At 32.9% G+C, this 12,153-nt stretch overlaps 1 protein-coding gene across 1 annotated transcript in view; it reads left to right on the forward strand.

Annotated features, from left to right (window-relative positions):
- The window catches only part of LOC129224128 (globin-like), a 78,111-nt gene extending 69,028 nt beyond the window's left edge, over nt 1-9,083 (forward strand). The window contains exons 2-3 of the mRNA XM_054858542.1: nt 8,016-8,241; nt 8,773-9,083. Coding sequence (XP_054714517.1) covers nt 8,016-8,241; nt 8,773-8,916 — 370 coding nt within the window. The 3' untranslated portion in view covers nt 8,917-9,083. The remainder of the gene's footprint in view (nt 1-8,015; nt 8,242-8,772) is intronic.
- The last annotated feature ends 3,070 nt before the right edge of the window (nt 9,084-12,153 follow it).

The raw sequence follows: 12,153 nt of genomic DNA on the forward strand, positions 1-12,153 counted from the left end.
ATCCAATTAACCTTTATAAGGCTTCAAAATGCAGAATTTTCTATCCATTTTACAAAATGTTCTCCGGGGGAAAAACCCCCGGCCCCCTAAAATTGGAGATATTCTATTTCCCACTTAAAAGGGAGCCCTGCGTCACTCTCTTAATACCAGCTTCCATTCTTAAGTTCAATTCAAAATGGACAGCATGAAAACACACATTAATGAAAACTACACACAAAAAAGTAAAGCATGGACTTATGCATCACAGGAAACAGACAAAAACATGAGAGTGGAGGGCAATAAAAATGTTGCTAAAAAAAAAAATCCTGCCCCCCCCCCCCCCCCCCCCCCCCCCCCCCAGGAACTCAGTCCTAAACCCGCCTATGCAATAGCTCAATTTTGGAACATCAGCGATTTATTTGTATTACAACACTTACGTTTTTCCCAATTAGGGTCAAATATCAACATAATTATTATTATGGCGAGAGAGATGTGGTTTTTTCAAAGAAACAAGATCAACGATGAAACATATTTATTGCAAACTAACTACTATGCATTGGGGATATTCCCGCTATTTGTGCGCAAGAGCACATCAACTGCAAACCGAAACCAACATCATAGCGAAAGAGGACTCAATACAAGTGTTCTATCGCAACCCTTTGGGAGTATTGGCGCGCATGGCGAATGCGGATTCGCTTTTATCATAGAATTGGCGCCAACAATTATTATTAAAAATGCAAAATGTATTTGAACTATCATATGTTGTTGAAGCGCCACCTACATGCCTATGTAGGTTAGCCTGTTAGTTAAAAGATTGTGTAAGTGTGCTTTTCAGTGCTGCTGGAAGCACTTACAAGTAGTATTGAATGGTTACAGTTCACTGCACTGTAGTTCATTGTGTTGTAGAGTATTTTGAACTACTTGGTAGCTTACTAAATCGTCAAAGAACTAGTTGAGTGAAGTACGCAAGACTCAAATAACCTATCAATGTTCCGGTGAAACATTGACGCAATTGCAAAATGTGTAATTTTACAGGAAAAACAAATATACAAAAAAAAAAAAAATATTACATTCATTACCTCATACAATGAAACATAGTTGAGTTTCTGTCCTGGTGGCTAAAAGTTGAAAAACAAATCTGTCAGGAGTAATCACGTTTGGACCCAGTTACGACAAATACTCATTTTTAATTAATTTTGCAATTACGTCAATGTTCCACCGGAAGTTCGATATGTATTTGAAGAAAGAAACGGCACAGCTCCAATATATGACAATTACTAGCAATATATGTATTCTATTAAAATATCATTGAAATCGGTTTTATAGAAGTAACTTTAGCATAATATGAAACATAAAGACAGAATACTTAAAAACGAATTTTAAAACGCCTTTTGTGATTACTGTAACCTTTTAAAGTCTGGAGCTGTCCTCTTCTTGAATGGAGGTCTTCAACTTCATTCATGTGTTTGCGTTAGGAACGAAAAGACATTTTTAGTATCCGGTTTTGTATAATTCTACCCTCCTTTTTAGACAAACAATATTATGTAAATATTATTGATTTATTTTTCATAAAAACCGTCCACCTCAAGCTCTTCATATTTGAATGCTTCGTGCAAAATCAATCTTACCAATTGACATCTACTCCGACAGCATAATAGTGTTTCTTTTAGCAAAGAAAAATCTTATAATGAAGTCTCTTTAAGCAAACACTGCTAAAGAGCTTTTAAAAGCTATTACCTAGAAAAGCACAAACACGAAATTTTTTTTCTTCATCGTACTCCTGTTGCTTTTTTGGAACTTTTTGCTTAGCAACGTCAAGTCGATGAATAAATCCTGATGATTTCGCTTCTTTGGAGATTACAGTCCTTTTATCCGGTGAAAGTATGGAACTTTTTAAGCTCTCATGTTTCGGCGGATTACGTTTGCCATTTCCAAGAACATTTCTCATCGAGTCATAAAATGAAGCTTATTTGTTTCCTTTAAGATACTTTTTTCGTAAATCGTTATTTTTATTTTGAGCTGAAAGGGAGAATTTTGCTCGAAGAGCAAGTTTCTAACGAAATATTGAAATAAGAATATTTTCTGAAAAAGATTTAGCAGCGTAAGGAAATGAACAGTTGCATTTTTTGTAAAAATGATACTTTGATTTTGGCTGAGATATTTGCGTTAAATTTTAGTTGAATGTTTTGTGCTACAACCAAAACATTGCACAAGTTAAAATTGAAAAATTACAGATGTTTCATAAGAATTATTTATTTTGTAAAACATGTAGTAGAGGACCACAAGTTACAATTTTCGAAATATTAAAGGATTGTCGGTTGTTATGTCGGTTGACTTCGGAATGTTAAAGGATTGTCGGTTGTTATGTCGGTTGACTTCGGAATATTAAAGGATTGTCGGTTGTTATGTCGGTTGACTTCGGAATGTTAAAGGATTGTCGGTTGTTATGTCGGTTGACTTCGGAATGTTCAAGTATTGTCGGTTGTTATGTCGGTTGACTTCGGAATGTTAAAGGATTTTTTCCAGGTAAGAATAAGCTGAGGTGGATGTCAATGGAAATTTCATGAATCACAAAAATATTGCTCACTTTGAGCGGGTTTTTCTCGTTAAAACTGAGTTGTGCTCCCATAAAGTTAACATCGAACCAACCAAATATTTCTGATTTCATCGTTAAATCCGAGTTGTGGTTAAATTAGGGGTCTTTATAAACGAGCTCGACTGTATTACAGACGTATGACTAAGACTTCTCAATAGATAGTTTTAGATCGTACTAATATTGACTTGATTTATCTTTACTTTCGGTTTTGACGTAAACGGGTGAGAAATAGTAGTCTATGGTAACTTCAATCAAAAGCCAATTTGGAGCCGAAATTCGAAAAGTAGTCAAATGTGGGGCAAAGTGAAAGAGTTGTTTTTTTCAAAATGAACAACTTTAATATTTGTTCTGAAAACTACAATACATAAAAACGAACAATGTATTTCATTATAAAACTTGCATTGAAACATTCTTCTTTACTTTTGGCAGCATTTCTATATTCAAAAATTAAATAAATAAAAAAAATAAGTAAAGAAATAAAATGAATAAAATAAAATAAAAATGGAAATTTGTCACTTTTTTTTTTCACAGAGCAAAAAGAAAAACCAAATATTTTCCTGAAGGAATGTTCTGTATTTGATTATTAAAAATTTTGATCAAATAAATGAGTAAATAAAAGAGTGAGTGAACAAGTAAATAGATGATGAAAAAAATAAACAAATAAATAAGACAATAACTTAGTGTAGGAGAAAAAAATAAATAAGTGAATAACATAGTGAATGGATAAGACTGTATGAGGCAGTGAGAAGCAAAGAGTTGTAAGTACCAAAATTAAAAATTTTGAGATAATCATTACAAATGGTAGGAGAACCTCTCTTCTGGTTTAAGGGCAAGAAATGGTATTAGTAGTTCTGGAGGGTGCTGCTATACGGCATAATTTCTAAAAAAATTTCAATGAAAGCCAACCTAGGATCTGAATTTTAAATGTGTTTTCTCAAAACTTTAAAAGTCCCCCCCCCAAAAAAAGAAATCTTACATCCCTTTGCCTCTCATTGCCTCATATGTGAATGATTGAATAAATAAATTATTAAATGAAGAAATGTGAACTGAGAAATTAATAAATGAACACTTAAGTGATTTAATGAATGATTGAATAAGTTAACGAAATGAACTATTTCACTTTGCCCCGCACGTACTGGACTAATTGTGCAAAACAGTTAAAATAAAAAACTTATATAATTAAAAACTGAGCGTATGCACCTATGTATCTATGTATGTATGTATGTACTAGTTACTTCTCCCGAACGACAGTGAACTGACAATCGAACCAGGTATCGATGGATTCGTAATTTTCCCGTCTTTATATTTGGCTATTTAACACAATCCTCTGATAATAATTAGCGGTGATATCAATTAAAAACTATTAATTATGACACTTACATTTCGATATAAAAACCCTATTTTTCGAAGGCTTTATTCCTCCATTCAAATTATTATTCAGTGCTTCATTTCAATTTTCCGCAACAATGCTTTTATTAAACTTTGTAGCGTGAAGAAAATCATTGAGAAGAAAGATCTGTTGCCATTTTTTTTCTCGAATATGAACAAATAATATTCTGGCTTTTGTTTTGAGACTTTTCCTGTAGTCGGGGGATTTAAAATGTTTACTTTTTTGTTATTTTTCCGGAATCTGCCGCAAAATTTCACTGTTCTTTTCCTTTTTTTTTGTGTTCAAGCATGATTGTTGAACACGCGTCACTTGACCTAGCTTTTATTTTTGAGGTGGACCGTGCAAAGCCGGGCGACGCAATTAGTGCTTTTATTGAAATTTATAGCGTGAAGAAAATCATTGAGAAGAAAGATCTGTTGCCATTTTTTTCCCGAATATGAACAAATAAAATTCTGGGTTTTGATTTGATGCTTTTCCTGTAATCGGAAGATTTAAAATGTTTCCTTTTTGGTTATTTTTTCGCGATATACCGCAAAATTTCACTGATTTTTTTTTCTTTTTTGTTCCAGCCTGATTGATGAACACGCGTCACTTGACATTACTTTTATTTTTTGAGGTGGACAATGCAAAGCCGGGTGACGCAGCTAGTAAACTTAATATTAAAGAATTAATACTGCGCCGAATATTAGGAGGTCTCAGTTAATATTTAAAATGTTAATAATATGAATTTAACTATCATTTTATAATAACAAAAAAAATTTTTTTTTTTTGACGGAAAACAAACTATTACAAAATGAGAATCAATTTTGAAAATTGCTTTTATTCTCATATGCTTTGATCGTCAGAGATGACTTTTCCTGACTAGAACAAACAACTTATGTTGCTACATTGGTGAAATATTTTCAGATAGACGGAGCTAAAAACAGAGTAAATACTTCACCATATCACTTTGCCCTACATTCCCCTATTGCGGATATTTGTACCCTTTATTTTAACTTTAAAGTATGTGTTTTATAACTTCACAATTTTAACAACTTTGAAAAATATAGTTGTTACGTTGAAATAGACAATGGATAAACATATTTCCATGCTGATTTTTCCCCCCTCAAAATCCAGAAGATAGTTTGAGTTCAGCATATGAAATGAAGTAGGTAAACAGTAGCTGATAAATAGAGGAAATGACAATTGATACTCTTACGTGCCTCGATTTAAGCATCGTAGCTTTGAAACGATAACAAGTAAGAATATCATCCAATAGATAAATATTCTTTCAGTTTAGTATGAGTATTTGCTTTGAATTATTCGCTAGAAATGATTTCTAATCTGCGAAATGCAAATACAGAACAGTCATATTACGTACAATATGCGACGTCTAATATTTTGTTGGCTAAATATGAAAAGTCAATGCTTTGTGTACGGAGGGACTGTGAGAGATGTTTTTCTCCTGCCTTTTTTTGCCCCATTTCTTATAACAGGAAATAAATACATAAATAAGAATGAAAGAGTAAATAAGTTCCCAAAAGATGAATTAATTTTTCACTTTTTTTCCAATGAAGATTTAAAAATAAAAATTCTGAAATCAGTGGTATGAGATGGAAAAATTTGAGTCGGCTTCTGCCCTCGCCCATCATAGCTTATTATTAAAGCAGTAAGTCTAACTCAAACAAGACATTTTTTGTATGAGTCGGACTACTGGTTCAAACAGAATAGCAATAACCATAATGTAAACAACAAAAATAACTATAACAACAGCAATCTTAAAATAATAATAATGATGATGATAATATCATAATAATAATAATACGGACAAAAATATTTTGCATTAAATTACCGCTCTAAGCCAGGGCTAAGGCAGATGTACATAAAATACATCGCCAGCTCATTCATTCGATGCAGTCCTCTGCAGTCCTCGGATGGAATGACTGAGCTGACCGTGTATTTTATGTATATATAAAAATAATTGTAATAATATAATAATAATAATAAATTTTATTGTATAATGCTTTTGAAGAAAAATATGTACGAAGAAGAATGTGTGGTTAGATTATTTTATCTATAGTATTGAACAATACGAAACATTTAACGTTAGTAGGTTATTCTCACGAAAATAGTTACTGTTTATCAATTTCCACAATAGCTATCTAAATTAATCGCACGTATTTTTTATTGATTCTCCAATTATTAGTGTAAAATGAAGTGTCGATGGTTTCCATACAAGTAGTTTATGCATGATTTTAAAATTATTTTGGACTTTTTCGTGTAATAGAATGGATGCCTTTAAAAGATTCGTCCCCCCCCCCACACACACACAAAGAAAAGTTACAATTACAGAACAAGCCAAAAATGAAGTAATGATTCTAAAACTTGTTCTGTCTTCAGTTTGATTGAAGAGAAAACTTTTCTTCCTTGATTTGTTTCTCTTTAAATACAAATGTAACACATAGGACATTCAAAAGTTCAAATTGACTACCCGAAAAAAAAAAAAGAATCAGGCCCAGGCTTAGCTGTTTGTTGATTGTAGAATTCAAGGTAGCTAATTAAGCACACAATCTTTTTAATCTTCTTTAAAAATGTTACCAGATTCAATGTAATTGTTTGTTTTATCTTCGAAATGGCTGCAAGAGAACGGACAAGGCAAAACATAGAAATTTTTGGTACGTTAAAAAAAATTAACAAAATCTTGAAAAACTTTTTCCCGATCAAATTGTTTATAACTTTATTTTCTTGTGAAAAATAAAGTATAACTCATAAGTGATATTATTGTTACATTTTAGCATAATATTAAGTTAAATTTGATATAATAAAATTAAATTATATTAAATTTAATTAATACATATACTTGACTATACCCAATTAATTGGAGAATTAATTTAAAAATATGATTCATTGGTGGTAACTATTAAAATTGTTTTTAAAAAACTCCTGTCTCAGGCATGACTTGCACCATTTTCACGTGAATGGCCTGCCTAAGAAGAAATTCTTACATTGTTAATTGAGGGTCATTCTAAAGTATTTGGCTGTGAATATCTCTTACGTAACGCTAAATCTCAAAATATAGTCGTGCCCGTTTATACCGAAGTCTATGGGGCCAGTTAAGAATTTTGTTAAGCTGAAATTTTGTTTGAAAAGATAAATGATGCACAGTAAAACGTGAAGGGGAATTGAAGCTATTACATAATTGCAATCAATGGGGTCGTTTCCAGCGGTCAAAAGTACTACTTTACTACTTATAGTCACTGAAATTGATAGAATAAGCAAAAAAAAAAAAGAGAAGATCCTGCAGAAAATACTTTTATTTTCCCAACTGTTATTTTTTGATTAATTTTTTAAAATGTCCGATTTTTCAAACAAGGCGTGATCTTGATGACGTCACAACTGATGCACTTTGGCTCATCTTTCTACTGCGTTTCCACGTTATGATAATCAAGAAGCGAATTAAATATTGCTCTCTATGCTTGCTATCAACCATATCATTGCCAATACAAGTGAGTAAAGATGCGCATTAAACACTTTGCTCTGTGAATGGCAACACTGAACGGCATTTCATCATTTGTGATGTCCTCGGCAGAAACGTAAACAATGAAAGCGCCCCGATTAGTTTTTTTTAATATTAAACTTAAACAAATTATTTAAAAAATGGTCAGATCCTATGTTTTTAAGCATGCTCTTTCAGAAAAAAATACTTTTAAAATATTGGAAACGATCCCATTCACTATATACGCGGCTTCGCTATACACGAGAGAGCGACTGTATTCACTTTTTTTCTTCATTGTAAAAATACAAATAAGAGATTAAAAAATTAGAAAATTTCGTTATCTATATTTTTACAGCGAAAAAAATATAAATATTTCGAGATTTAGCCTTGCTTATAGGACATTTCACAGCCAAATTTTGTGTAACTACCCTCATAGTATTCGCCTTGATGAATCATTTGCCCTATCGTTTAATCAGAAAGTTAAGAGTTTCTCAACCACAAAGTATCATTTGCTGATTTTTTACTCTCAATGAACTTTTTATTTTACTTATCAGCTTTTTTTTCTCACATTTTAGGTTTTTCGACATGTTTCCCGACTACCAGTTACTTTTCAAAGCCTTCGCCAACACACCAAGAAATGAACTATCAAAAAACGTGAAGTTAGCTGCTCACGCCACATCAGTCATGTACGCAATATCATCACTGGTAGACAATCTTCAGGATACAGAATGTTTGGTGGAACTACTAAGTAAAATTGGCCACAGCCACAGACCAAGGAATCTCAACAAAGATCATTTCTTGGTAAGATTTGATCACTTAAAATAATGACGAGTGGATAAAATTGTCGGCGGTATAGGCAGAAGAGGGTGGGAGCATATCCCCATGACCCTCCTCTTACATCCGACTCTGAATCACCTAATATGGTTTTCAGACATATAGAAGTTAGTAAAACTTCCAAGAACTTCATATGAGGCAGTGAGAAGAAAAGGGATATAAGTGGATATTTTAAAGTTTTGAGTAAAACGCGTATAAAGATTACGTCCTAGGTAGGCTTTCATTGAATTATTTTCCTAAATCATTCTGTAAAGCAGCATCTACCAGGGGTGCTAGTACTATCTCTTGCCCCAAGACAGAGAAGAGGTTCACCTAACATTTGTACTGGTTATCTCCAAATTTTTAACTTTGCCACTTGCATCCCTTTGCTTCTCACGACCTCATATGTATTCTATCGATAAACAGTATTTAGTAATTTCTTATCTGACCAACATCAGTTATAGGTATTAAATTTTAAATTGCAGTTTATTGTTATTGATGTTATTAAATATTTTTCAGCATCTACAAGAGACCATACTGATTTTTCTGGCAGAAGTCTTAGGCGCATCTGTTATGACTATTCCTGCAAAGGAGGCGTGGAAAAAAACGTTAGATGTAGCAAACAGTTGTATCATAAAAGCCTTGGAGGAGCACGAGACTTAAAAAAATGTACTGTTTTTTTAAATTGATGTATGAAGTATTATTGGTTACAAACAATGTTTTGTTTTAATTTCGTTGGTCTCAGTTTCATCGTAACATTTTCTTTACCATGTTCAAAATTTCATTGTATGCGAAAGAATCATGCTGGAATAAAATATTGTTTTGAGGGTTTTGTGTCTGTGAGCGTACGCTTTCCTTCATTTTTATAAAAATAAATTTTCCTTATTTATCAATTTTTCATTTCCCCAAAATATTTATGACGGAATAGTTTAAATGTGCTTAAACAAATTCTAAGAATGACTCAGGAATAGTAAATGGAAAAGTCATGGTCTCAATTACGATGAACAAATGCTGTATGAGTTCTTTGATATTTCATTCTCATATAAATAATTGCCGATGATGAAGTAACCCTAGTGTTGCAACAATGAAATGTTTGACATGCAGGGAAATGCTTTATTGTGACAAGACTGAACTTGATCCGGTAACTTAGCAGTTTTACTGATAAGACTTTCATTTTAGGAAAATGAAGATCCCAAAACAATGAACGCTATCTACTGAAGTTTAGGGTTAATCCACTGGTATTAGGGTTAAAATTTCAACTATCAAACTATCATCAAACAGGCAATTGCTTCGTTCAAATGTAGAAACAATTTTCACCCCTGATACCATGACGGGCGATTTTCTAGTTAAAAAAGATTAGGGTATAAATAAATAAGCAACGGACGTACAGTCACAGTCAGCGTTAACTGAGTCACAATTTCTCTACTTTAAAGTACCCTAATCATCCTCAAATAAATAATAGCCGATGATCGAGTAATCCGCGTGTTTCAACAATGAAACACACGCCACGGCATGATAATTTGATAACATGTTTTGTTAATGTTTAACATGCAGGGAAATGCTTTATTTTGACAAGGCTCATCTGAATCCGGTAACTTATCTGTTTTAATGGTAAGACTGAGTCATTTCAGGGGAATGAAGAAACGAAAAAATGGTAAACAATGAACGCTACCTGCTAGAGTTTTGGGTTCATCCACTTTACAATTTCAAGTATCAAAATATCACCAAACAGGCAATGGCTTCGTTCTAACGTAGAAGCAATTTTCACCCGTCATCCCTTGACGGCCGACTTTCTAGTGCTTAAATAGTTTTAGTGTATTTGTGCCTGCAAAACGAGAGAAATACTCGAAAGATTTGCATTGTTTTCCAAAATATAAAAATAATGGTTATTAAATCCGTTTAAAATTAATTATTAGCCTGGTTTTAAGCTATCCTACCACTTCGGCTAACTCGAAGCCACATCATAAATGGAATGCAAAATAAATTAGTTAAACAGAAGAAGTGCGACTTAAATGCTACAAAATAAAATTTCTAAATTAGGAGATGTTTTTTTAACAAGTAAATTAACATTGAGAAATTCAAGAAAATAGTATTTGAAAATTCAATTACGTGTTGTCAATTGTCTATTAAAGCAACAAAACGATATAAATCAGCATAACTATCTATTCAAAATTGCTTCTTAAAAGCAGTATCAATTGCATTTTTAAAATATTTAGATGAATTTGAAAAACTTATCATTTCTCACATGTAATATGTTTCCTCGGAAGTATTATAAACTGATGCACTAAAGTATGAGCATGAGATGTTTGAACTAAAGCCCTGGGTCGTAAAATAAGTAGCGACTCGTCCGCCATCTTGGGGCTAAACACCGCTTTCTTCCTACTATGTCTGTTATAATGAAGTAACTTGTTTTGCTTCTTGATCAGGGGCGGATGGGGCCGGCGGGCAACCGGACATTTGCCCGGTGGGCCGCTTCCAACTTGGGCCGCATTGAATTTTACAATTGAATAGTATAAAAATATATCCATAAGTTTTTTTTTTTCTTCTTTTCTTTTCTTTTTTTTTTTTAATTTAAATATCAATGGCAATTTCGTAACTAACCAGTAAAGTCCAAAATGACTAAGAAACTCGCTGCAGGAAAATTAATATTCAGAGAATTAAAAGAAAAAAACTTTACAAACTCATTCTGTGAGTAATAAGTTCTGTGTGTTGTTAAATCCTTCGGCCGACGAGATAATTTTATTGTGTAACTGCCACTAGTTCGTAAAAGAGCATCTAGTTCAGAGGGAGCAATGAGCACGTAAAGACAGAGCCGTTGCCAGAGGGGAGGGGGCTACTTACCTCTCCCCCAGTTTCTCAGAACAAATGCAGCCAATTTCAGTTGAGTGGTCAAAAAAAGAAAAAAAAGGAAACGTTATTAGTATTAAAAAAAAAAGAAAAAGATAAACATGATAGCTTCATAGGCACCGCCAACATACTTAAATCTTTAGTTTCTTTTTAAATATGTATCAGCATGAAAATTACAGCGAAGAGGGGAAACATACAGGAGCTTGTTGCGTGGAGAAAAAATATAGGCCGCCGAAATATGCTTTGAATAGAAAAAAAGTTAAATGCAAAAAGCAAGATTTAAAATATTCTAATGAATAGTCACACCAGTACTTCTAAGTGTTTGAATGTAAAAAATAAATAAATAAAAAAGGGGGAAAGTAAATAAAACTTCATCAAGAGATTCTGGAGGCATGATATTTAAAATGAAGTGAGGATAAAAGGGTCTCACGGTGTCACTGAAAAGTATCGCATCAGTCCAAAATATTAAAAGCTTTTTTAACGGATTCCAAACGCTTTAATTTCAAGCAAACGTAAACATCAGGCTAGAAATTGAAAGTTTCACTACGGAAAAGCGAAATATCTCAAATGGCCTTGTAAAAGAAAAACTGATAGGACAGATTTTCCAATAATTTTTTTTTATCAATAGTTTAATCAAATAACATATAGGGACTTAGCCAAAAAAGGAAGGGAGTTCCTCGAACCTTTCCCTTTATTTTACACCAACAATGTAGCCTAGAAGTGAGTTTTAAAACTTATATTTTTAAAGCTTTCCGGAGAAGAGTTCCCAAAGCGGAACCCCATTCCTCATCGACTACCGTCATCAGAAACGGCCAACAATTCGTATTTTGGACTTCAATATTTAAAAAACTTCAAGGAGAGTGCAAGGAGGATAGAAGGATTCTATCCTCCTTGGGAGAGTGCCCCTCATAAATCCTGGAAAAAAATCCTTTCTTTCATCATTAAAAGTCATCTAAAATTCTATTTTTAAGGTTTCCATTAAAAAAAAAATTTAGAGGGCCCCGAACTTCTCCTTTTCTCCTTCCCCAATTCCCAAAGATCGTCTGAAATTTC

This window comes from Uloborus diversus, chromosome 6, assembly GCF_026930045.1.
Source record: "Uloborus diversus isolate 005 chromosome 6, Udiv.v.3.1, whole genome shotgun sequence".
In the NCBI taxonomy this organism is placed as follows: Eukaryota; Metazoa; Arthropoda; class Arachnida; order Araneae; family Uloboridae; genus Uloborus; species Uloborus diversus.